The sequence below is a fragment of the Tachypleus tridentatus genome, chromosome 7, assembly GCF_004210375.1.
Source record: "Tachypleus tridentatus isolate NWPU-2018 chromosome 7, ASM421037v1, whole genome shotgun sequence".
NCBI lineage: Eukaryota > Metazoa > Arthropoda > Merostomata > Xiphosura > Limulidae > Tachypleus > Tachypleus tridentatus.
The window spans coordinates 124,694,646-124,722,280 of NC_134831.1; the positions used below are offsets into that span (position 1 = coordinate 124,694,646).

The 27,635-nt window shown below is 34.0% G+C and overlaps 1 protein-coding gene across 1 annotated transcript; it reads right to left on the reverse strand.

The window, feature by feature from the left end:
• Window positions 1–2,211: 2,211 nt before the first annotated feature.
• LOC143257797 (uncharacterized) lies at window positions 2,212–27,373 on the reverse strand. The gene is made up of 3 exons (XM_076516829.1): window positions 27,002–27,373; window positions 4,615–4,718; window positions 2,212–2,287 (listed from the first exon to the last, which is right to left on the reverse strand). The coding sequence occupies exons 1-3, from the start codon at window positions 27,221–27,223 to the stop codon at window positions 2,212–2,214; spliced, it is 402 nt and encodes a 133-aa protein (XP_076372944.1). The 5' UTR covers window positions 27,224–27,373.
• Between the last annotated feature and the right edge of the window lie 262 nt (window positions 27,374–27,635).

A 27,635-nucleotide genomic window follows, 5' to 3' on the forward strand; every position in this document is an offset into this window, starting at 1 on the left:
GAATGTGATTTACACCCAAGATGGGAGCCGCTCTGGTGGTAAGCGCTTTATAATTCAGTATATTACACAAAATCATCTTTTGATACTTGATTGTATAAAACCATCTCTGTTATTTCTCCTTGATATATAAAGAAAGATAGAGAGAGAGCTTGCACGTTTCTTAATCTTATATGCATATAAATTGATAATTCTTTCTTCAAAACCTTAGAAGGTCACGTACCAGCATAATTCTGATTGATGTAACAAATTATATTTTTAGTATTTTATCTACATGTAAATCAGTTACAAGATGTTCGAAACACCAAATAAAATAACGTTACCTGCTTGTCATACACGTTTCTAAGAACAGACGTCTCTGGAAACGACAATGATGCATTTTCGCCAATAAGATTCGTGAATCTGGAGATAAGTGGGTTTTACGAATTCTGAAATAATCTCGTGAGTGGGTAGATTCATAAGTGTTGGAATAAGCTTATGTGTTTATGAAAATGGGTTGCTTCAACGGATTCTTTGATGGGTAGAAAATGGACAGATAAATTAATGATAGTGAAAGTAAATCATTAAATTAATGAAAGTTAAGATAGAGGAATAAATAACAATCAAGATGAAAATTATTGAAAATCCTAAAGAAACGAATGACTGAATACGTGGCTGTAAAGGTGAACTGAGGGAATCTGGATATGGGACAGAATATATGGCTTAATGAGTCTGATAATGGAAAAACATCAAGGGATCATATGCATCCATTGAAGAACTAATGGATACACTTATGAAAATAAGGAAGAAAGAACAAAGAATGGATGGATACAGTTATCAAGACAATAAGAATAGACGACTGTGCTGATGAAATTGAAAATAATTAGTGAGGAATGGACAAAGACACTTATGGCTTGTTTGTTTGTTTGTTTTAGACTTTTCTCGTAGAAATACACAAAGGGCTATCTGCATATATCCATTCCTAAACTGTAACTGATAAGCTAAAAGGAATGCAGTTAGTCAACAACGCCCACTTCAGGCACTTGGATGTCTCTTGTTTGACCGAATATTAGGATAAGCAGTTACTCTTATAACACACTCACGATCCTAGAGTGTGGAGCTCGTTTTTGTGTCAGTGTGACTCGAACCTTGAACCCTCAAATTTACCTTTCGAGTATATTAACTACTGGACCATGCCCGCCCTGTGCACTTACAGAATTGATGGAGGAGAAATATTTGAAGTTGACTTCGACCAGTTGGTTTTCTCGATTAGGTCTAAACTGTTTCTATAACACTGAATGAAAAACTACATTTGAATTTTATGATTTATTTATCCAGTAAATTTAGGTTGAAGATATATGTTTGAAAGCTAATAGAGGGCGTCTTGACACGTGCTACATAAATCTTGCACTTATCCTTTGTCCATCTTTTACGACAAGAAGTCTGGAAACATTACACAAATTTATTCTTTGCATCGTCTTCGTGATGAGAAAAAATGTCTTAAATTTGTCAAATGATTGATTTTTATCTGCTTTCTACCAAAATATAAAATAAAGTTTGAGGGAAAACTTCTTATGGAAGAGTCTGAAATTGATAACTTACAAACGCTTACAGAAACTATATTAAAAGTTCATAAGTATTTCTGTACTGCTAGATTTTATTCAACAATTTTTAGAATAACAATTACTTATTTCATTTCCTAGCTTAATAGTCTATTCGGTATCTGTTTGTAGACGTATTGGCGTTTGTACTAGTATTAATCATTGATTTACAATGCTAAAATCTGAGGCTCGATTCCACTCAGTGAACGTAGCAGGTAGCCCTCTGTAATTTTGATATAAGAAAACACACACGTTAATCGTATTAAAGATACTGCATATTGCGACAAAATAACTTCAGTATGTATATGATTTTTATTAAATTTAATATCGACTCTAAACTAATTCACGGTGAAATGATGAGTAAGTTGATATTATACTGATACATAAAATGGTTTGTTTGTTTTTAATTTCGCTAAAAACTACACGATGGCTATCTGCGCTATCCGTTTCTAATTTAGCAGTGTAAGACTAGAGGGAAGGCAACTAGTCATCACTACCAATCGCTAACTCTTGGGCTACTCTTTTACCAACGAATAGTGGGATTGACCGTAACATTATGACGCCTTCACGGCTGAAAGGGCGAGCATGTTTGGAGCGAAGGGGAATCGGGCACGCGGATTACGAGTCGAACGCCTTAACCACCTAGCCACACCAGCCTTGCATGAAATCCATCATCTGTCTTTGTCAAACATGAATAAACAAGTTTTAACCTGTTAAAGAGAGAGAACGTTTAATTAATTTCAAGTTAACAATCTGATCCATGCTGAGATGTGAAGCACTTTTACTTTGAAAACAAAAAGTTTATCTATACATAATATATTAACAAAAGATAACTTGACAATTTTTTCCACACTCAAAGTTTATTAAATCAATCTCTATCAATACTTCAGTTTATTTTCTTTAAACTGATTTATCTGAGCATTCATAGAACGCGTTCTATTTTACTGTTTCTTTCACACTTTCCTTACATCGCAAATTCACCCTTTAGGCTACTTGTCACTATTTAAGAATTAGGTAAACCAAAGCTTTACATAACCTAAGTAATCAACATAAGAAATATGATGCTCAGATTCAAATCAGTTTCTTTGTTTGTAATTAAGCACAAAGATATACAATGGGCTATCTATGCGCTGCCCATGACGGATATCGAGAGCCGGATGTTAGCGTTTTAAGTCCGCAGACATGCCGCCGTGCCACTTGACATGACGGACATTTAAATTAAAGCAAAGAGACTTTTGTCTGTCTTCGCTGTTTTTTAAAAATATGAAATGTATTCAGCAAGTAGAAGAAATATATGGATTTGTTATTGTATTAATCTAGAAAGTAGTAAACTGTATGAAAGATATTTAGGTAAAGGCAAAACTACACGTGCTTTATAACTCGTGAATAAAAATTTAAAATTTATTTCTGGTATTTCTAAGCGCTATAGCTGACGGTGACTAACAAATAATAATTAAAAACAAACACATTTATAATTTGGGCTGAATTTCCGTTGTCTGTTTCCTTTTCTCAGGATTCCCCAATCCCACTCAATACTAAAGACTTCTCTGTTCTTACCTGAGCAACAATTTAACACATCATATGGTTAATCTGTTTGGGATGGTCATTTACAAATACGTTACAGTTGTGGATGTTAGTCTCTTGCAGGAATTTAAGAAGAGAATAGATTATTTCTAGAAAAATAGAGGACGGGCTTAAATATTTACTTTATCAAGGATGGGTAAGCAAAGACACCTTTTGCACCTTTCTTATATCAAAGCCACATCGGGCTATCTGCTGAGCCCACCGAGGGAAATCGAACCCCTGATTTTAGCGTTGTAAATCGGTAGACTTACCGCTGTACTAGCGGAGGAAAGCAAAGACATCCTTGAAAATCAATCGATTTTTGACGTTCCTTGTGTTATATTATGTGTCCACATATGTGGTTTTTAATTAAAAATTCAGTCAAAATAAGACCAAACAATACAATTTGTACTTATTTTGAATATAATAAAATAAAACCTGCTGAGTAGATCGTTACAGTTGGAACGTTATCGGCACTTTTGATTATTACATATACGCTGAATTGGGCTATGTTTGCATGTCTCTTGTAGATTGTAAAATATTACTTAAATACAAATGGATAACATCAGACATAGTTAATAAAAATACTGCTCACATTCTAAAGTTGGAGACAATTACTTCTGTTATGTATTATCGTTCTTACGATGAAAACTTATCATATACTAATGCGAAATCAGGGGTTCGATTCCCCTCGGTGGACTCAGCAGATAGCCCGATGTGGCTTTGATATAAGAAAAACACACAAAACAGATGAAAATAACTTGGTATGTTGGGGAGCCGTACACAAATTAAAAGCTGTATAAATATGTTCACGTGTACTATAGATCTACCTTTTGTTTTTCTTTCAATGTGGCCCCTCGCTAGTAGAGCGCTATGTCTACGGATTTACAACGCTAAAATTAGGGGTTCGATTCCCCACGGTCGGCTCAGCAGATAGCCCGCTGTGGCTTTGCTACAAGAAAACGAACGAAACGATCATTCAATATTAAACAAAAAATAACGTCTTGACACGTTGTCAACTTGTTAATTCACCCTTGGGGAAAAACGTGGTAAAAATGATTCTTTAGTTCCGGTCGAAAGAAATTAATTGTGAAATTTGTTCTACAAAGGTGTATCATGGAAGATGAGTGCATACAATGATGTTATAAAAGAAGGGAAAGAAACGACCCCAAGATTACAAACTGTAATATTTCACTGTATCTTACGCTAAAATCAGGGGTTCGATTCCCCTCGGTGGGCTCAGCAGATAGCCTGATGTGGCTTTGCAATAAGAAAACACACACACACTGTATCTTATAGAATCTATAGAATTCCTTTTGGAGATAGATTTTTGCTATTACTACCCGTCGAGGAAACATTTAACCGGTAAGAAACATAGTAACTTAATAAATCATATTAAGCTAAAAAACCCATTCTTTTTAATGATACAATGTTCTTATGATAAAAATAAAAGCAAACTAGAAAATTTACTTACTTTAGCCAATCGCCTTCTTGGAGGTCTAAAACAATTGGTGGTTCTTCAATAGTGCCATCATTCTCATTGGCTCTTGCGCAGTCGACGCCAACGCTACAAATAGCCTGGTGACGAGAAGGTTCGAGTGTGAACGAGAATGTTGTATGATACTTTGCAGTAGAATTAGTATAATAAATTCTACTTAATATTACGTATTTGCCTATTTTACTTAGCTTTAACTAAACTGTTCGTACAGTTATACAATTGTTAAGTAAGTAGAATGTTAAATTCACGTAATAAATCTTTCTGAACGCCTCCACCATTTTTAAAGTGGTCTGTGAAGAATAGTTTATTTTTTGTCACATCAAATGTAATTACTTCCCCCACATTTGGCTACAGTCTGCGAATGATAGTTTCACGTGTAAACTACTACGAATCCGAGCATTTAAATCTCCTCTCCATGTCCTACATCTTCAGATACCACTCCTACTGTGATACATTCTATCATCCAAAGTCTGTAATTTCTGCACTGTCTACTTGCGTGTTCCGTACCTGCAATGCTTTTATGTTACTATAGTTATCTGAAATAATATATACATATATTATCAATACAAGTTATATATGAAAAGCCATTATCTAAATCCAAGATATGACTGATGATTTAGAAATAAAATGTTATCTTAACAAATCCAAACACGTACTGGGGAAAAAAAAACACATTAAAATTCTAGCAGATAAGCAATATTTTATCACCATAACAAAACGATACATGCAATACATGTCTATTGGAATATCTACTTACTCCAAGACACTATTTTTAAAAAGATACGAAAAAAAACATTTTAGAATTCTTAACTAAATATAATTGAAATCTAGAGTTGTGCGTGGGTTAAAACAGGAGGAGTGCGTAAATACGTGCGGGCAATGTTAGAATAGTGGAAGATAAAATGTCTAATCCTAAGGCAATGTTAGAATAGTGGAAGATAAAATGTCTAATCCTGAGGCAATGTTAGAATAGTGGAAGATAAAATGTCTAATCCTAAGGCAATGTTAGAATAGTGGAAGATAAAATGTCTAATCCTAAGGCAATGTTAGAATAGTGGAAGATAAAATGTCTAATCCTGAGGCAATGTTAGAATAGTGAAAGATAAAATGTCTAATCCTAAGGCAATGTTAGAATAGTGAAAGATAAAATGTCTAATCCTAAGGCAATGTTAGAATAGTGGAAGATAAAATGTCTAATCTTAAGGCAATCTTAGAATAGTGGAAGATAAAATGTCTAATCCTGAGGCAATGTTAGAATAGTGGAAGATAAAATGTCTAATCCTAAGGCAATGTTAGAATAGTGAAAGATAAAATGTCTAATCCTAAGGCAATGTTAGAATAGTGGAAGATAAAATGTCTAATCCTAAGGCAATGTTAGAATGGTGGAAGATAAAATGTCTAATCCTAAGGTAATGTTAGAATAGTGGAAGATAAAATGTCTAATCCTGAGGCAATGTTAGAATAGTGAAAGATAAAATGTCTAATCCTAAGGCAATGTTAGAATAGTGGAAGATAAAATGTCTAATCCTAAGGCAATGTTAGAATAGTGGAAGATAAAATGTCTAATCCTAAGGTAATGTTAGAATAGTGAAAGATAAAATGTCTAGTCCTAAGGCAATGTTAGAATAGTGAAAGATAAAATGTCTAATTCTTTCACTTTCGATTTGATATAAATAAAAGGCAATATTTTTAACAGGTGAACGGAAAAGGCAGTTCAATGTGAAGTGTTTTGTAATACAGGGGTCGGAAAAGACAGTTCAATGTGAAGTGTTTTGTAACACAAGGGTCGTAATAGACAGTTCAATGTGAAGTGTTTTGTAACACATGGGTAAAATACTACCTGAGCTTTCCAATGCAACACAGGGGTAAAATATTACTTGAGCTTTCCAATGTAACGCAGGGATCAAATATTATCTGAGCTGTCCATTGTAACACAGGGGTACAAGATTACCTGAGCTTTCCAATGTAACATTTAGGTAAAAGATTACCTGAGCTTTTCAATGTAACATTTGGGTGAAAGATTACCTGAGCTTTCCAATGTAACATTTGGCTAAAATATTACTTGAACTTTCCAATGTAACATTTGGGTAAAATATTACCTGAGCTTTCCAATGTAACATTTGGCTAAAAGATTACTTGAACTTTCCAATGTAACATTTGGGTAAAAATTTATCTGAGCTTTTCAATTTAACATTTGGGTAAAAGATACCTGAGCTTTCCAATGTAACATTTGGGTAAAAGATTGCTTGAACTATCCAATGTAAACATTTGGGTAAAATATTACCTAAGCTTTCCAATGTAACATTTGGCTAAAAGATTACTTGAACTTTCCAATGTAACATTTGGGTAAAAATTTATCTGAGCTTTTCAATTTAACATTTGGGTAAAAGATACCTGAGCTTTCCAATGTAAACATTTGGGTAAAATATTACCTGAGCTTTCCAATGTAACATTTGGGTAAAAGATTGCTTGAACTTTCCAATGTAAACATTTGGGTAAAATATTACCTGAGCTTTCCAATGTAACATTTGGCTAAAAGATTACTTGAACTTTCCAATGTAACACTTGGGTAAAAAAATTACCTGAGCTTTTCAATGTAACATTTGGGTAAAAGATTACCTGAGCTTTCCAATGTAACATTTGGGTAAAAGATTACCTGAGCTTTCCACTGTAACATTTGGGTAAAAGATTACCTGAGCTTTTCAATGTAACATTTGGGTAAAAGATTACCTGAGCTTTCCACTGTAACATTTGGGTAAAAGATTACCTGAGCTTTTCAATAAAACATTTAGGTAAAAGATTACCTAAGCTTTTCAATGTAACATTTGGGTAAAAGATTACCTAAGCTTTCCAGTGTAACATTTGGCTAAGAGATTACTTGAACTTTCCAATGTAACGTTTGGGTAAAAAAATTACTTGAGCTTTTCAATGTAACATTTGGGTAAAAGATTACCTGAGCTTTCCAATGTAACATTTGGGTAAAAGATTACCTGAGCTTTCCACTGTAACATTTGGGTAAAAGATTACCTGAGCTTTTCAATGTAACATTTAGGTAAAAGATTGCCTAATCTTTTCAATCTAACATTTGGGTAAAAGATTACCTAAGCTTTCCAGTGTAACATTTGGCTAAAATATTACTTGAACTTTCCAATGTAACATTTGGGTAAAATATTACCTGAGCTTTCCAATGTAACATTTGGCTAAAAGATTACTTGAACTTTCCAATGTAAACATTTGGGTAAAATATTACCTGAGCTTTCCAGTGTAACATTTGGCTAAGAGATTACTTGAACTTTCCAATGTAACGTTTGGGTAAAAAAATTACTTGAGCTTTTCAATGTAACATTTGGGTAAAAAATTACCTGAGCTTTTCAATGTAACATTTGGGTAAAAGATTACCTGAGCTTTCCACTGTAACATTTGGGTAAAAGATTACCTGAGCTTTCCACTGTAACATTTGGGTAAAAGATTACCTGAGCTTTCCACTGTAACATTTGGGTAAAAGATTACCTGAGCTTTCCACTGTAACATTTGGGTAAAAGATTACCTGAGCTTTCCACTGTAACATTTAGGTAAAAGATTACCTGAGCTTTTCAATGTAACATTTAGGTAAAAGTTTACCTGAGCTTTTCAATGTAACATTTGGGTAAAAGATTACCTGAGCTTTTCAATGTAACATTTGGGTAAAAGATTACCTGAGCTTTTCAATGTAACATTTGGGTAAAAGTTTACCTGAGCTTTTCAATGTAACATTTGGGTAAAAGATTACCTGAGCTTTCAATGTAACATTTGGGTAAAAGATTACCTGAGCTTTCCACTGTAACATTTGGGTAAAAGATTACCTAAGCTTTCCAGTGTAACATTTGGCTAAAATATTACTTGAACTTTCCAATGTAACATTTGGGTAAAATATTACCTGAGCTTTCCAATGTAACATTTGGCTAAAAGATTACTTGAACTTTCCAATGTAAACATTTGGGTAAAATATTACCTGAGCTTTCCAGTGTAACATTTGGCTAAGAGATTACTTGAACTTTCCAATGTAACGTTTGGGTAAAAAAATTACCTGAGCTTTTCAATGTAACATTTGGGTAAAAGATTACCTGAGCTTTCCAATGTAACATTTGGGTAAAAGATTACCTGAGCTTTCCACTGTAACATTTGGGTAAAAGATTACCTGAGCTTTTCAATGTAACATTTGGGTAAAAGATTACCTGAGCTTTCCACTGTAACATTTGGGTAAAAGATTACCTGAGCTTTTCAATAAAACATTTAGGTAAAAGATTACCTAAGCTTTTCAATGTAACATTTGGGTAAAAGATTACCTAAGCTTTCCAGTGTAACATTTGGCTAAGAGATTACTTGAACTTTCCAATGTAACGTTTGGGTAAAAAAATTACTTGAGCTTTTCAATGTAACATTTGGGTAAAAGATTACCTGAGCTTTCCAATGTAACATTTGGGTAAAAGATTACCTGAGCTTTCCACTGTAACATTTGGGTAAAAGATTACCTGAGCTTTTCAATGTAACATTTAGGTAAAAGATTGCCTAATCTTTTCAATCTAACATTTGGGTAAAAGATTACCTAAGCTTTCCAGTGTAACATTTGGCTAAAATATTACTTGAACTTTCCAATGTAACATTTGGGTAAAATATTACCTGAGCTTTCCAATGTAACATTTGGCTAAAAGATTACTTGAACTTTCCAATGTAAACATTTGGGTAAAATATTACCTGAGCTTTCCAGTGTAACATTTGGCTAAGAGATTACTTGAACTTTCCAATGTAACGTTTGGGTAAAAAAATTACTTGAGCTTTTCAATGTAACATTTGGGTAAAAATTACCTGAGCTTTCAATGTAACATTTGGGTAAAAGATTACCTGAGCTTTCCACTGTAACATTTGGGTAAAAGATTACCTGAGCTTTCCACTGTAACATTTGGGTAAAAGATTACCTGAGCTTTCCACTGTAACATTTGGGTAAAAGATTACCTGAGCTTTCCACTGTAACATTTGGGTAAAAGATTACCTGAGCTTTCCACTGTAACATTTAGGTAAAAGATTACCTGAGCTTTTCAATGTAACATTTAGGTAAAAGTTTACCTGAGCTTTTCAATGTAACATTTGGGTAAAAGATTACCTGAGCTTTTCAATGTAACATTTGGGTAAAAGATTACCTGAGCTTTTCAATGTAACATTTGGGTAAAAGTTTACCTGAGCTTTTCAATGTAACATTTGGGTAAAAGATTACCTGAGCTTTTCAATGTAACATTTGGGTAAAAGATTACCTGAGCTTTCCACTGTAACATTTGGGTAAAAGATTACCTAAGCTTTCCAGTGTAACATTTGGCTAAAATATTACTTGAACTTTCCAATGTAACATTTGGGTAAAATATTACCTGAGCTTTCCAATGTAACATTTGGCTAAAAGATTACTTGAACTTTCCAATGTAAACATTTGGGTAAAATATTACCTGAGCTTTCCAGTGTAACATTTGGCTAAGAGATTACTTGAACTTTCCAATGTAACGTTTGGGTAAAAAAATTACTTGAGCTTTTCAATGTAACATTTGGGTAAAAAATTACCTGAGCTTTTCAATGTAACATTTGGGTAAAAGATTACCTGAGCTTTCCACTGTAACATTTGGGTAAAAGATTACCTGAGCTTTCCACTGTAACATTTGGGTAAAAGATTACCTGAGCTTTCCACTGTAACATTTGGGTAAAAGATTACCTGAGCTTTCCACTGTAACATTTGGGTAAAAGATTACCTGAGCTTTCCACTGTAACATTTAGGTAAAAGATTACCTGAGCTTTTCAATGTAACATTTAGGTAAAAGTTTACCTGAGCTTTTCAATGTAACATTTGGGTAAAAGATTACCTGAGCTTTTCAATGTAACATTTGGGTAAAAGTTTACCTGAGCTTTTCAATGTAACATTTGGGTAAAAGATTACCTGAGCTTTTCAATGTAACATTTGGGTAAAAGATTACCTGAGCTTTCCACTGTAACATTTGGGTAAAAGATTACCTGAGCTTTCCACTGTAACATTTAGGTAAAAGATTACCTGAGCTTTTCAATGTAACATTTAGGTAAAAGTTTACCTGAGCTTTTCAATGTAACATTTGGGTAAAAGATTACCTGAGCTTTCCAATGTAACATTTGGGTAAAAGTTTACCTGAGCTTTTCAATGTAACATTTGGGTAAAAGTTTACCTGAGCTTTCCACTGTAACATTTGGGTAAAAGATTACCTGAGCTTTCCACTGTAACATTTGGGTAAAAGATTACCTGAGCTTTCCACTGTAACATTTGGGTAAAAGATTACCTGAGCTTTCCACTGTAACATTTGGGTAAAAGATTACCTGAGCTTTCCACTGTAACATTTAGGTAAAAGATTACCTGAGCTTTTCAATGTAACATTTAGGTAAAAGTTTACCTGAGCTTTTCAATGTAACATTTGGGTAAAAGATTACCTGAGCTTTTCAATGTAACATTTGGGTAAAAGTTTACCTGAGCTTTTCAATGTAACATTTGGGTAAAAGATTACCTGAGCTTTTCAATGTAACATTTGGGTAAAAGATTACCTGAGCTTTCCACTGTAACATTTGGGTAAAAGATTACCTAAGCTTTCCAGTGTAACATTTGGCTAAAATATTACTTGAACTTTCCAATGTAACATTTGGGTAAAATATTACCTGAGCTTTCCAATGTAACATTTGGCTAAAAGATTACTTGAACTTTCCAATGTAAACATTTGGGTAAAATATTACCTGAGCTTTCCAGTGTAACATTTGGCTAAGAGATTACTTGAACTTTCCAGTGTAACATTTGGCTAAGAGATTACTTGAACTTTTCAATGTAACATTTGGGTAAAAAATTACCTGAGCTTTTCAATGTAACATTTGGGTAAAAGATTACCTGAGCTTTCCACTGTAACATTTGGGTAAAAGATTACCTGAGCTTTCCACTGTAACATTTGGGTAAAAGATTACCTGAGCTTTCCACTGTAACATTTGGGTAAAAGATTACCTGAGCTTTCCACTGTAACATTTGGGTAAAAGATTACCTGAGCTTTCCACTGTAACATTTAGGTAAAAGATTACCTGAGCTTTCCACTGTAACATTTAGGTAAAAGATTACCTGAGCTTTTCAATGTAACATTTAGGTAAAAGATTACCTGAGCTTTTCAATGTAACATTTGGGTAAAAGATTACCTGAGCTTTTCAATGTAACATTTGGGTAAAAGTTTACCTGAGCTTTTCAATGTAACATTTGGGTAAAAGATTACCTGAGCTTTTCAATGTAACATTTGGGTAAAAGATTACCTGAGCTTTCCACTGTAACATTTGGGTAAAAGATTACCTGAGCTTTCCACTGTAACATTTAGGTAAAAGATTACCTGAGCTTTTCAATGTAACATTTAGGTAAAAGTTTACCTGAGCTTTTCAATGTAACATTTGGGTAAAAGATTACCTGAGCTTTCCAATGTAACATTTGGGTAAAAGTTTACCTGAGCTTTTCAATGTAACATTTAGGTAAAAGTTTACCTGAGCTTTTCAATGTAACATTTGGGTAAAAGATTACCTGAGCTTTCCACTGTAACATTTGGGTAAAAGATTACCTGAGCTTTCCACTGTAACATTTAGGTAAAAGATTACCTGAGCTTTTCAATGTAACATTTAGGTAAAAGTTTACCTGAGCTTTTCAATGTAACATTTGGGTAAAAGATTACCTGAGCTTTTCAATGTAACATTTGGGTAAAAGTTTACCTGAGCTTTCCAAGACAAATTTTCGTGTTACGTGTGAGAAAAAAAAAACCAGTTGATTTTGTCACTTCTAAACCAAAGTGTATGTAACTTAGTGAATAAAATTCTACAATTGGTTTTTACCTAATTCATACAGTACAAATGTAAATGTAATTTACAAAAGGATCTCAAAACGTTTCAAAAAGAGAGAGTGTAACTCAAAAACAAGCACACTCCAAACATTTCAATGGAATGTTATTTTTATAACACGAAAAACAGATATTCAAAACTCTTCTTATCCAGCACAAATATTATATCTAATATGTTTGCCACTTGTAAGTTGTTTGTAACAGTTGAACTCAACTGTTGCGTCACAACAACATGACCGCATCGAAAACAACTTCTATTAAATAACAAAGGATTATAATTTTTTTCTATTAATTAATTCGTTTATAATTTAATAGAACAAAAACAATAAAAGTTAGGAGCAGACATGAAAAATAGTGTTAATAATAAAACGTTCAGGAACGTTTTTAAAGAATGTGAACTTTCACAACACAACACATTGGACCAATCGAGGTTTTGGTAGCAATTATAGAGAAAAATATTTTAATATTTTTTTTAGAAGTGTAGCAGGATACTGAATAATAAAATAACGAACATTTATTTCTCGGACAATTAGTTAATATCTAATTATTTACACGAAGCTATACGACTTGCATGTTTTCACACAAACGCTTGTATAAACAATCTCACATACTAACTTTAGTAAATAAATCACCTCCTGAGTCATCTGAGATCAATATCTTTAAATCACCAGAGGGCAGTTTGTTCATTGTATCAAAGGCCATTCTGCGAGAGTGGCTTAATGTAGTTTATTTCGATCGCTTGTTTTTAGAACTCAGACTAGCGGACGTTCTGATCCATCATTTACAGAACAAATCTATGGTCTGTAGAGACGAGGAACTCGCGTGAACAATTCACAACGCCCAATCTTGGGCGTGGTGCAGACATATCTGACTACTTGTATGATAACGAGATAGTGGAGAAGATATATTATGGCCAATTGAAGACGGTCAAAAAAATTAAATGTGCAGCTGTTGGAAAAACTATATTTTTGAATACTGTGTACATTCTGGTATTGATAACATATTGGCCAAACGTCTGCTGAAGAACTGAAACACATTTTTAGACATGCTTGTAGTTTTTGTTGTTGTTTCTGACAAATATCTATAACTGAAGATACTTCTGAGAATGTTCTGGTGAAGCGAACGATTCGAACAAACAATTGTTATCAAGGTTTTTCTTTCACTGTAGATATTTCAGACAAACAAACATGTTCAAAACGTTTTTTTCACATACGCCATAAATATACAAAACAAATGAACATGTTAAGACTATTTTCACATACACTATAAAACAAATTAACATGTTAAGACTTTTTTCACGCACACTATAAATATGTAAAGCAAATTAACATGTTAAGACTATTTTCACATACACTATAAATATGTAAAACAAATGAACATGTTAAGACTTTTTCACGTACACTATAAATATGTAAAACAAATTAACATGTTAAGACTTTTTTCACGCACACTATAAATATGTAAAGCAAATTAACATGTTAAGACTATTTTCACATACACTATAAGTATGTAAAACAAATGAACATGTTAAGACTTTTTCACGTACACTATAAATATGTAAAACAAATTAACATGTTAAGACTTTTTCACGTACACTATAAATATGTAAAACAAATTAACATGTTAAGACTTTTTCACGTACACTATAAATATGTAAAACAAATTAACATGTTAAGACTTTTTCACGTACACAATAAATATGTAAAACAAATTAACATGTTAAGACTTTTTCACGTACACAATAAATATGTAAAACAAATTAACATGTTAAGACTTTTTTCACAAACACAATAAATATATAAAACAAATTAACATGTTAAGACTTTTTCACGTACACTATAAATATGTAATGCAAATTAACATGTTAACACTTTTTTCACGTACACTATAAATATGTAAAACAGATGAACAAATTAAGACTTTTTTCACATACACTATAAATATGTAAAATAAATGAACATGTTTAGACTTTTCGTTCACTTCGTCAAAAGTAAGTTATATCGAACAACCTTTGGCAGTAGCTACTCCAATGTGTAATTTGAAATATATACTGAAATTAAGGAATTATAGGGTAAAGAAAAACATGTAACCTGACTTTGCGTTTCATTAAATATCATTGGCCCAGATTACAGTATTCACTAGATTAAACGTTAAATTTTTAATGATTTTGGACATTTCAAATAAACATTTAACTGTTGCGGGTTGACGACTGTTAATGTAATATTTAAAGAGATAATTAGTCGTTGCAGACAAAAGATATATCTTTTTTGTACTGATTTCCATTCTTATACATATACTTCATTACAAAAATATCATGATGGATATTCTCACCTAATTTACTGTTACCTTGACCTGATGATTACTCGATTCTATTGGTCAAAACACTGCAATTATTAAGATCAGAAATTCCTAGTGTTACTGTTATTGTATCTTTGTGTTAAACGTAAACTTTATGTTTCTTAGGAGGTATAAAAATTATACTGAAAGTATTGTTTTGTTTGTTTTTGAACTTCGTGCAAAGCTACTCGAGGGCTATCTATGCTAGCCGTCTCTAATTTAACAGTGTAAGACTAGAGGGAAGACCGCTAGTCATCACCACCCACCGCCAACTCTTGGGCTACTTTTTTGCCAAAGAATAGTGGGATTGACCGTAACATTATAACGCTCCCACGGCTGAAAAGGCGAGCATGTTTGGTGCGACGGAGATGCGAACCCGCGACCCTCAGGTTACAAGTCGCACGCCTTAACCCACCTGGTCATGCCGGGCCTATACTTAAAGTAAAACTGAAATATAACTTTCTGGTGAAACGTTATTTTTGGTAAGACAAACCGAATATTTCATTTCCAAAATACATAAACGAAAAAAAGTTATGATTAATGACATAAGGATATTTTTACCCTCTGGGATTGAAAAGAAATGTGGAGTTAAATAAATAATTTTTCAACGCGAGCCACAGAAGATGTGTGATTTTTATTACGATGCCGGAATAAGGCTATCGTAGCCTACCAATCACCGATGACAGTAGTACGGTTGAGTACGGGGTTTTGCTGAACACAGTCCGTATTATCTGCTCAATAATTTCTCTTAGATTGTTTGTCATTACCTTATAGGTCAGCGAATTTAATGATTATTTAGTGATAGAAAAATATAGACGGATGGACAGAGAGATAAAATCTCGCAAAATTGTTTTGAGAAATCAAAAGTATTATAATTTATGTATGAATTTAAAGAGACATCTGTCGTCTCTCATCTATCAAGAGCTTTATTTAAAAAAAACAACTTAATCGAATTCCAGAATACTTTCGTATTGGTATTTGTTTAGACTAGATAAATCGTACTATTTTTATTGGACAGAGAACTTCAAAATAAGTTATTTTTTTTAATAGCTTGTTTGATAGTTCATGGCAAAGCTAAGACAAACAAGTCACAGTTCTGCGATCTGATATTACATATTATAGATGATTTCAGTATCAGGTCATCAATTATTTGTCATTCAAACAAAGACAGTTTGTTTGTTTTTTTCATTATCGTTCTGAAGATGAATTAATTGTTTATTTACAAAAGTTTGTAATATTGTTAAAATAACATTCACTGTGTATATACAACTGATGAAGAACTATGAAATAATCATTACTATGTTATAGTATTTATTCATTTTGGAAAGAAAGGAAAGCGGTAAGTACCATGGTAACATGGTAAAACCTTTCCAAAATTTTACTCTTAATTGAATATCCAGAACAAAAAAAGAAGAAGCAAAAAACTGAAATATCGGTTGTGTTTGAATTTCGCGCAAAGCTGTATCATTGTAAGTAGTGTGGGAAATTGAATATCTATAAAACACACACAACAAGATAAAGGTTTAAAAAACTACATTTGAGATTTTTAAAATAAAATTATTAATGTGTAAAATATTAAGTTATTTAACTTAAATTTGTTACAAATCATGAGAGGTTCTCAATGTCAGGTGTAAAGGATTTACCATTAAGTTTAAAACCGATGTTTGTTTCGATTAAGTATATGTTTAGAAATACATGCAACTTATTGTGATAAATACGTGTCGCGAAATTTCTCTCTATTCTCTAAAGTTGTTTGTTTTTGAATTTCACGTAAAGCTACTCGAGGGCTATCTGCGCTAGCCGTCCCTAATTTAGCAGTGTAAGACTAGAGGGAAGGCAGCTAGTCATCACCACCCACCGACAACGCTTGGGCTACTCTTTTACCAACGAATAGTGGGATTGGCCGTCACATTATAACGCGCCCACGGCTGCAAGGGGGAGCAAGTTTGGTGCGCTGAGGATGCGACCCCGCGACCCCCAGATTACAAGTCGCACGCCTTAACCCACATGGCCATGCCGGGCTCTCTTAAGTTATAGAAGGTTCTCGAGTGCAATAATTAACAATATATACTTTAAAACTGAAATTTCTCGAACTTCGCCTTAAAGCTTATGAACCAAGCGCCAAGACACAGTTATTATATTGTTGGTTTGCTGCAGTTAATACTCTTTAAATATCAGAAATTATAACTGATAAACGCTTATCAATCGGGAAACTATCGATAAATGACCAGGAAAGTTTACAGATTTCGAACATTATAAATCGTATAACTTCAAATAATTAACTTTGGACGTTAGTATTTCTACGAGGAGATCAGATATCTTCGTTGGGGCGAAGTCAGCTTGTAAACGGCTTGAGGACAGTTAAGAACAGAGCGCTAGCTACTTATCAAATCAGAATTAATTTGCTCATCGTGAAGAGTAGATAAAATATTCGTTCCAGACCAGATAGAAGACTTAATACTGTTAGTACGTTTTTAATTTTTTGTTTAAATATAAATCATTATTTGTGATAAACGTTATTATAAATTGTATTATTGCTTACATATTAAAGTATATTTGTGTTAGTAAAGAATTCTAGGTATAAATCTTGTTGAAAGCACTATGAGTGTAATACATATCGATATTCAATTAATTTCTAAATTAAAATTAAAATTTCAGGTGATTTCAAATTGTAATACGTAACATAAATTGTAATACGTAACAGGCCCAGCATGGCCAAGCGTGTTAAGGCGTGCGACTCGTAATCTGAGGGTCGCGGGTTCGCATCCCCGTCGCGCCAAACATGCTCGCCCTTTCAGCCGTGGGGGGCGTTATAATGTGACGGTCAATCCCACTATTCGTTGGTAAAGAGTAGCCCAAGAGTCGGCGGTGGGTGGTGCCTTCTAACTAGCTGCCTTCCCTCTAGTCTTACACTGCTAAATTAGGAACGGCTAGCACAGATAGCCCTCGAGTAGCTTTGTGCGAAATTCCAAAACAAACTAATAAGTAACATAAATTGTAATACGTAGCACAGGTTATATAATGTTTATTCGGAATTTTTATCCATTCAACGATGAACTATAACTACTTAACACACCCTATCAGTATCGTTTCGGATGGAGACTTGGAAATTAATATTCGTATTTGCTACAAAGCATCGCTCCTTATGCTTCGATATTTTTGAAGGTATCTCTATTAGTAATAACAATATCCAAAAGTTAGATATCAGCCGTTTCACGTGCCACAACATCACTATTATTACTTTTACGAGCTTGTATATCTAGTAATAGACTTCCACAAAGATTTCAAGCATTTCTTCAACTGGTTTTTCCTTTTTTTTCCATAAACTGATGAAAGTTATTTTAAAACCACTGTTACATATATTTCATATACTGCTAACTACAATTATTAGGTCACTTAAGAGCACCAAAAAATTATATTTGGTTTTAATATTAACTTTATACTCTAGTTGATTAGTTTAAAAGTAACGTCCTCCTTGTTCCGGGTATTTTATCTTATTATACATGCTGTCTTAAAATTGACAGTTGTTCATTAGCTATATTTTCAATCTATCATTTTATTAGACGCGTGGAAGTTACTTGTTAGAAGGTTTGCTCGAGGGTTATCTGCGCTAGCCGTCCCTAATTTTGCAGAGTGAAACGAGAGGAAGGCACCTACTCATCACCACCCAGCGCTAACTTTTGAACTACTCTTTTACCAACGAATAATGGGATTGACCGTCACATTATAACGCCCCTACGGTTGAAAGAGCGAGAATTTTTGGGGCGACGGGGCTTCGAACCCGCAACCCTCAGATTAGGAGTCGCACGCCTTAACCAACCTGGCCATGCCGGGCCAACATTCAGAGTACCGTCCAACGGCCATTTGTTAGAAGGAACTTTAACTTCCGAAAATGGAATTTCTGACAGAAAAGACCATCTTAAACCTTATATTAGCATTGTAACAACAATCTTCAGCCTTGTATTAGCATTGTAACAAACATTTCATCTTCGGCTTTGTGCAAGCGTTGAAAAAGAAAAAAAACACTTATATTAATACATATGTCTTTGTTCTTTTTCAACCAGATAAAATCCTTATGGAAATTAAACTTGGAAAGAAGCCAAACAAAGCATACCGAGTGACATTTTTTAAAAAATCGTCTATCTTGACAATATGTAAGATTTATTGTTGTTGTATTTGGAGTCGGTAAAAGAAGTTTAGAATTTTGAGGTATTGTGTTTAAAAAACTTCTTATGAAGACGTCTACGACTTGATTACCAGTTTAAAACCATAACCAGCCTCCAAAATTCTGAGGAATACGACACTCGGTTTTACTGTCTTAGACATATTAGAGTAATATTCTAGCTCTATATAGTACATAGTTATATCTGCAGAACTTGTTGTGTATTAGCTTAAAATCATTTTACAGGGGTGAATATTTTCAGCTGTGTATTAATCTAGTTTTTGCACCAAAAATAAATTAGAATTTGTTTATGCTCACAATGCGCTAGTCGTCAGACGCTTGACTTATTTCGGTCAACAGCTAAGATTACATAAAGTGATAACACAACTACGATTGAAGTAAATGATATTTACCCCAGTAGATCTTTGTTTGGGGGGAAGACAGCAATTTAGGTTGATGATGTAAAACTTATTTCCATATTAAAATTTAAATGCCCATTTTAGTAGCTTATTGGAGATTTTCTGGAAGATTATTAACTCTACTCACGTAGGAAGAACATTTTCTATGAACTTCTTTCCGAAGTTTGGAACCTTATTTTCTTCTACGACTGTGCCATCGATCAAGTTATCACAGTCTGTTCATTGGCTAGATGAAAGCGAAGAAATTTTGTAACACGTCGTAATCATTAAAAATACGATTTTGTATGAATTTCGCGCAAAGCTACTCGAGGGCTACCTGCGTTAGCCGTCCCTCTAAAAGACTAGAGGGAAGGCAGCTAGTCATCCCCACCCACAGCCAATTCTTTGGCCACTCTTTTACCAACGAATCGTGGGATTAACCGTCACTTATGACGCTTTCCACCGCTAAAAGGGCGAACATGTGTGGTGCAACGGGGATTCGAACCAGCGACCTTAAGAGTACGAGTCGAGCGCCTTAACTACTTGTCCATGCCGGGCCGTAATTTCTCCCTTAAAGAACAAGTAATACAGTTTTGTTAGTACGTTTTCTTTGTTATTACAGCTACAAGTCATTCGGGTTTTCAAAGTGAGACTCCTCAAAATTTATAATGAATACTTGTACAGCATATTTGTAGTAATAAATTATTAATCGCAAAGTTATACAGATTCTTCATTATGAGCCGTAATCTGTCGATTTTATAGTATGTTATATTTCTTTGTGATGTTCAGAGGAACTCATAAACCATGTTTGGCACAGTGAGAGTACTTGATGCCACAATCTTGAGTGATAAGCATGATAAGGGCAGAATGATTCTATAAGCTAGTGGTGCACAGGAAAATTATCTTTATTTGCAAAGGTCGCTTTGGTTACTTGAAGTCATAGTGTTATAATGTTCTCGAAAATAAAATGTGATGCTCTGATTGACGTGAAATATATCAAATGAAATTACATTTTTTTGCTTCAAGAATCTTCAAGACATTTTAATGCTAGAAATAAACGGTCATATGACACCAAATTTGTTATTTATTTTCTAACTGACCAATCAACGTTTCGCTTTACAGTTTCTCCAAGAGTGTTCCACTAAAACACAAAACGTTTAAATAGTAAATTCCTTTAACTTGTAGTTATGGTTTATATTTTACTGGAAAGCTTTTGGAGCAGTTACAAAGCGAAACGTCAAGTGTCCTATTAGAGAAAAATGGCAAATTTGGTTTTTATAAGGTCGATTATTAGTAGTATTAAAATGCTTCTAAATGTTTAAGAAAATATTAAATGTTGTAACTAAAGAAACATCGCCTGCTAGATAAAAGAACAAATCCTCTCAAATATATATTTAGAACCTGTCGAAAACGAATTTACGATTATTTTTTATATCTGCAGCTCGTAAATGTGGAATATTTATTAACAATGGAGCATGCAAAATGTAAATGTCACAAACATCAAATGTATTACCAAGTATAGGGCGGGCTCCGCATGACCAAATGGTTAAGGCACTCGACTCGTAATCTGAAAGTCGCAGGTTCGAATTCTCATCACACCAAACATGCTCGCCCAAACGGCCGTGGAGACGTTATAAAGTGACGGCCAATCCCACTATTCGTTGGTGAAATAGTAGCCCGAAAGTTGGTGGTGGTTGGTGATGACTAGCTGCCTTCCCTCTTGTCTTACACTGCTAAATTAGGAGCGGCTAGCGCAGATAGCCCTCGTGTAGCTTTGTACAAAATTCAAAACAAACAAAGAAGTATAGGGCGTTTAAAAATGGAGTCCACATATACAAAACGTTCACCAATGTGAGAACAGATTAAATGCATTAGAAAAAGAACATTTTGGTCTTGAGGCTTGCATCTGCTGCTTACCGAAACACTGTCTTATCAAGACAACAGTTGAATGGTTTGGTGTTTCGTGGCGCAAAGCAACTCGGCTATCTGCGCCTAATCGGGAGAACGTTTCGTAACGATCTTTCATATTGATCAACACGAACACGACTAATAACAGCGTAAATATAATTTTCATGGGATGTGGAAATATTATTATAAAGTATTCAAGCAATGGAACAGCTCTTGGAAAAAGAAGAAATAGTGGTAGTGCACTGCTCACTATTTTTGATGTTGGCAGTTTCATTGTACTACATACAGTGCACTATTGACGCTACGCCATTGATTGGCACAGTTTGCAAGAAAGTGCAAGTCTAAAATCATAAGTGATTGGACAGTTCAAGAGTGTAAGTACAGAATGTTAAATTGTTTGTTTGTTTTGGAATTTCGCACAAAGCTACTCGAGGGCTAAAGGGTAGGATTGATGTCGAAAGTTAGACGGGAAGATCCAATAGTCATACTTTATTTATGAGAATCATTACAGCTATATGATGGTAAGGGGTAGGCCAAAAAGAATGACATCGGAACCGCTAATTTTTGTAATATTTAAGTTTGATTTTTATATAGGAGGGATTAGCTAGTGATAAAACTGAAATCAATGTTCAAAATAAAAAAACACAAGGTTGGAATGAGCAGAACGATCACTTCACCCACTTTGAGGTTGTATAGTGTCAAAAATCACAAAGTTTTGTAATATAACCCCTCCATTCCTACCTTGTTTCCTTACTTTCTGGTAGTCCCATTCATACTTATTAATGTTTTTAGGTAAAAAGTTTTGCCCTTGTATCATAGTTTTTTCCAGCACTAAGTCTCTAAAATTAATGGATACATACCTATCCTTCTCATAGTTTTCTAAATAACTCTCTCGACTTTTACTAGTTTCTACTCATATATTTGCTATAGTTTTTTTCTTCCATCTAGCCAGGGTGATAGTCTTCTCTTGATAGTCAGTCCCACTAGTCGTTGGTAAAAGAGTAGCCCAAAAGTTAGTGATGATGACCAGCTGCCTTCCTCTAGTCACTGCTAAATTAAGGACGGCTAGCATAGACAGTCTATGTGAAGCTTTGTTCAGAATTCAAAAACAAACAAACAAAAATGTTCCGTAATTACATTGAATTCGTACGTACTATGAAACAATGTGTTTTCACGTAACATAATCTGTCCTATAAAATATTAGTTTATTTCCTTCTTAGACCACTAGGTTTCCATTCAACAATATTCATCATAGGAAATTCATTGTTAAGAGAGTTGTCAAATTTCTTTTTTGATGGTAGCGCAAGGACATCAATAACAATGAGGCAGACCTTTTGGGTAGTAAAATAAAGGTACTAAACTTTATCCGTCTTTATTTTCTACTACGACAATGGAGGTTAGTGATTTTTAATTAGCACCATTATCAGTTCATCATAAATTATATCTAGTTGACGATATAACACACTTGATACAGCTGAACCTTAATACACTACACAAAACTGCTTTAAGTAATTATTGACCCATCTTAAAGATTTTACAGTGTATCGAACAGTTGCTAGTTGGCATGAATTATCTTTTATATACTCAGTGAAACACCAGTTGATACAATACAAAAAATATGTCAAATGCTCATGTTAAAATTAAAATTCTACGTCAGATGTTCGTGTATTTATTAAAATTCTATCAAATGTTCAGGTATATATTAAAGCGCTACGTCAGATGTTCTTGTATATATGAAACCTGTTTGAAATGTTCATGTATATATTAAAACTCTACGTCTTACATGTATATTAAAACTACGTGTCAGATGTTCTTGTGTATTAAAACTCTATGTGTAGTGCTCTTGTGTATTAAAACTATGTGTAATGCTCTTGTATTCACTAAAACTATGTGTCAAAATTTCTTGTATATATTAAAACTATGTGTCAAATGTTCTTGTATATATTAAAACTATGTGTCAAATGTTCTTGTATATATTAAAACTATGTGTCAAATGTTCTTGTATATATTAAAACTATGTGTCCGATGTTCTTGTATATATTAAAACTATGTGTTAAATGTTCTTGTTTATATTAAAACTCTACGTCTTACATGTATATTAAAACTACGTGTCAGATGTTCTTGTATATATTAAAACTATGCGTCAAATGTTCTTGTATATATTAAAACTATGTGTTAAATGTTCTTGTTTATATTAAAACTCTACGTCTTACATGTATATTAAAACTACGTGTCAGATGTTCTTGTATATTAAAACTCTATGTAAAATGCTCTTGTATTCACTAAAACTATGTGTCAAATGTTCTTGTACATATTAAAATTATGTGTCAGATGTTTTGTATATATTAAAACTATGTGTCAGATGTTCTTGTATGTATTAAAACTATGTGTTAAATGTTCTTGTTTATATTAAAACTATGTGTCAGATTATGATCTCACTGATGCTACCCTTCGAAATTAACATTTTGGCCACAAATCAATATATTTTTTTAACATTTAAGAGTAAATATGTGTTTTGTAAAGTTTCGAAAATAAAGAAATATGGAAAGTACAGCATTAATTACACGGCGTCCGTTGTAGCAATGAGGAAATTAACAAAGGTTTTTCTTGCTTCTTGAAACTGTTATTTTTTTCAGAGAAGGCACTGATTAACACATGGAAGTGATTTCGATTGAGCATCTTTGGCGCTATATAGATTCTGAAAGCAGATAATTTGGACATTTTTTTTTGTAAATATATATTAAAATTTGGCTTACGGTAACTTAATTTTGGGGCACTGTAGAATGAGTTTTGGAAATCTTCGGACTAACTTCGTTTGTTTGTTCTTGAATTTCGAGTTAAGCTATACGAAGGATATCTGCGCTAACTGTCCTTAATTTAGCAGTGTAAGACTTAGAGAGAAGGCAGCTAGTCACCACCACCCACCGCCAACTCTTGGGTTTGTGTTTTCTTTTTGAATTTCACGCAAAGCAACACGAAGGATATCTGCGCTAACTGCCCTTTAGCAGTGTTTACGTCTTTAGCAGTGTAAGACGTAGAGGGAAAGCATCTAGTCGTCACCACCTACCGCCAAATCTTGGGCTACCCTTTTACCAACAAATAGTGAGGTTTAACGTCACACTATAACGCCCTCACGTAGATTCGAATTCGCTACTTCAGAGTGCGATTCAAGCGCCCTACCAACCAGCCCATACCGGGCTATTCACTATTGTGGTCAGAAGGTCCAAAGTTCCAAGTGCGATGCTATTGAATAGGCTACACACTTTTAGCTTTGAAATTGCTATAAAAGTGACAGTTAAAAACCATTATTCGATTCAAAATCCTGAAAAAATTCTTCGTGGCGGCAGATGCTGCTGTTAGTTGTATTCCCTCATGTTAATGGTTCAAAATGGATGATTACTATCCTTGGATGATTACTATCCTTGAGCTGATGTAATATATAAAAATTACATCATACTCCCCCGTAATACATTTTTAATGTGGCATGACCTGTGGTTAAGACGCTACATACGCAATCCTAGGGTCGCGAGTTCCAGTCCCTACCACCGAACTCGTCCTATATGGTTGCTGAATGGGGTACCTACCAGGCAGTGAAACACTAGACTTGCAACAGTTACCAACATACCCGTAATTCGTTAGAACTAAGGCCAAATTGGGAGGGGAAAAAAAGTTCAGGTTTAAAATATCTTAACGGAGTTATTTATTGTGCCTTAACTGACCAAGAACTTAACTTCCGCTTTCATTTTGTCCTATCTGAATTTCTATATGCGACTATCACATGGATCAGATATCTTTCCACATTCCAGCACAGAGATAATGTGTAGTGTGAGTGAAATTTTGGTGCTTTCGAAAGAGATTTGCTCTAAAGTTTGTAAAAAAGCTGTTCGATGTTTTTTGAAAGTGCCACAATTTTCTGTATTTCTACCTGTTGATTATTTGTATTACAGTTGGATTCTTTTCGTTTATTTCATTATAATTATGTCGATTCGTTTTATTTTGGTCCCTGACCGGGTCAAAATGACCAGGGCATCAACGGAAGAAGATTACATTAGTAATTCCCCAAGTTTCATGGTACAGATAGAATACACTAAAATTAATACACCAATATATCGACGATTTAACAATTCCTGTTGGCAAAAATATGTTTCATTTTCATGACAGTACACAGTGATAACTCAGAATGTAATATATATATATATATGCTAATTCGTAATTCGGGTTCCAAAAATTGAGTGAATTTTTCGGTTAATTTTTATTTGTGAGCAGTTTGTGATGTTATACAATATAATCATTTTAGAAGATATTCTAAACAACTTCAGCTGAATCAATTTCAAAAGGGAATAACAGAGGTTTATAAAACAGTATGAAGATTGTTTTTCTCTTTAGAACGTGGTCATTTGTTTTTACTATCTTTATATGTATATCGATTTTAAAAACACGAACGATGGTAAATTTATGCTTTATCCATAAGAATAGTTTTCCAGTCTATGATAGATATTGTTGTTATCATCTCCATGTGAATCATGTTAAGCCTACATGACTTAACAGACTGCAGCATCGTTTTCGCTTACACGCTACACAGATACAGCCCATAAAACCTCAAATTCAGAACTCTAAAACCTAAAAAAATAAAAATTAACGTTTTATTTTTATTGTTACAAAAGCGTCTGTACTTTATAACCATTTAGAACCTTCTTTTTTTCTTAAAAAATTATCGTTTACTGAAATTTCAACAGTCCTCACCTATTCTTAATATTATATTTTAAGTTTTAAATAAATCATGAGAATGATTATTTTTAAAAGTTTTATGCGTGCGTGCGTCAGTTCGAAACTGCTTAGGCCTAGTAAATTATAAAAAATCGATTGGTCAATATCTCCCTGAAGAAATAAATCGAAATTATTATGTGAACCGAGTACGATGTTCAACGGCCTGGTATGGTCAGGTGGTTAAGGCACTCGACTCGTAATCTGAGGGTCGCGGGCTCGAATTCCGTCACATCAAACATGTTCGCCCTTTCAGCCGTGGGGGCGTTATAATGTGACGGTCAATTCCACTATTCGTTGATAAAAGAGTAGCCCAAGAGTTACCGGTGGATGGTGATGACTAACTGCCTTCCCTCTAGTCTTACACTGCTAAATTAGGATGGCTAGCGTAGATAGCCCTCATGTAGCTTTGCGCAAAATTAAAAAAAAAACAAAAAAGACAGATGAAAGCAAATGTGAACTCATACAATGAAACTATGTACTAGTATTTGATGCATCGGCTTGTTACACGTTGTAGTTAGGAGGATTGGATAAAATGTAAAAAGCCATATCTTTATAGGTTATTCATAACCCTTACGTGTTCTTGGATAACCTGCTGCGTAGTGACGTATTATCCTTACTGATCTCTCATCTCTTGCTGGATTCGGATTGTTGTACGCTTTTTCGTTTTCAAAGGTTGTTGCCCCCGGAGGCTCAGCGGTAAGTCTGCGGACTTACAACGCTAAAAACCGGGTTTTTATACCTATGGTGGGCAGAGCACAGATAGCCCATTGTGTAGCTTTGTGCTTAATTCAAAAACAACAACAACAAATGTTGTCGCTTGATGATACCAGGCTAATTAAGTGAAAAGAGACTTTTTAAACGTGTTTATTGGTTTGTCTGTAAATAAACACACTTACGTTTTCTGAATTCAACGAAACGTCCACTCCCTGCGAAAGGTCTCTCCAAAAGTGAAGGTCGGTTTTTATGCCACAACTTGATTCCCAGTAGGTGGTAACTTCAGAGGTACTTTCTGTCGCTTGAACAACTTGTGAATTCGTACTTTCACTTAACTGAATAACACAGAAAACTGTTATGAAAACTACGGTTTTATAGTCAGGCTTCAAGAACCAATGAATCATATTGTAGGTCCGATCAAAATCTACTGGATTTGAGATAATGTAACAGTTAGTAAGAAATAAGCGCAGCCTCTTGAGTTAGCTATATTACAAATTCACCTTTCAGTTTGTTTTTTTGTTTTTTTCTCACTGCAGAATACAATAAAGTTTGTAATGTGGAACGACAAGAAAATGTCTGGGACAAGATAACACGGCGGTGACTTAATTATAGTTAAACCTAGGGACTAGTCCATGTGCGAAAGACAAGTACGACTCTTTCGATTCTAAACATTTGGAACAACACCACAGATATCTTGCAATGTGCAAATCAATACTCGTCAGAGACCCACGTGGTGTAAGCCCCATATTATAGAGGGCGGTAGTGTTGTATATGAGACCGTGTCTATAATGTTGGTACTAAAATCTGCCAAACTTT

Bases quoted from the DNA above. Each gene is read 5' to 3' on its own strand.
- LOC143257797 (XM_076516829.1), bottom strand. From the start codon at position 27,223: ATGATTCATTGGTTCTTGAAGCCTGACTATAAAACCGTAGTTTTCATA. The intron at 4,719-27,001 runs GTAAGTGTGTTT...TCTCGTCACCAG, and splicing joins TTTCGTTGAATTCAGAAAAC to GCTATTTGTAGCGTTGGCGT. The intron at 2,288-4,614 runs GTAAGTAAATTT...TCTCTTTAACAG, and splicing joins CAAGAAGGCGATTGGCTAAA to GTTAAAACTTGTTTATTCAT.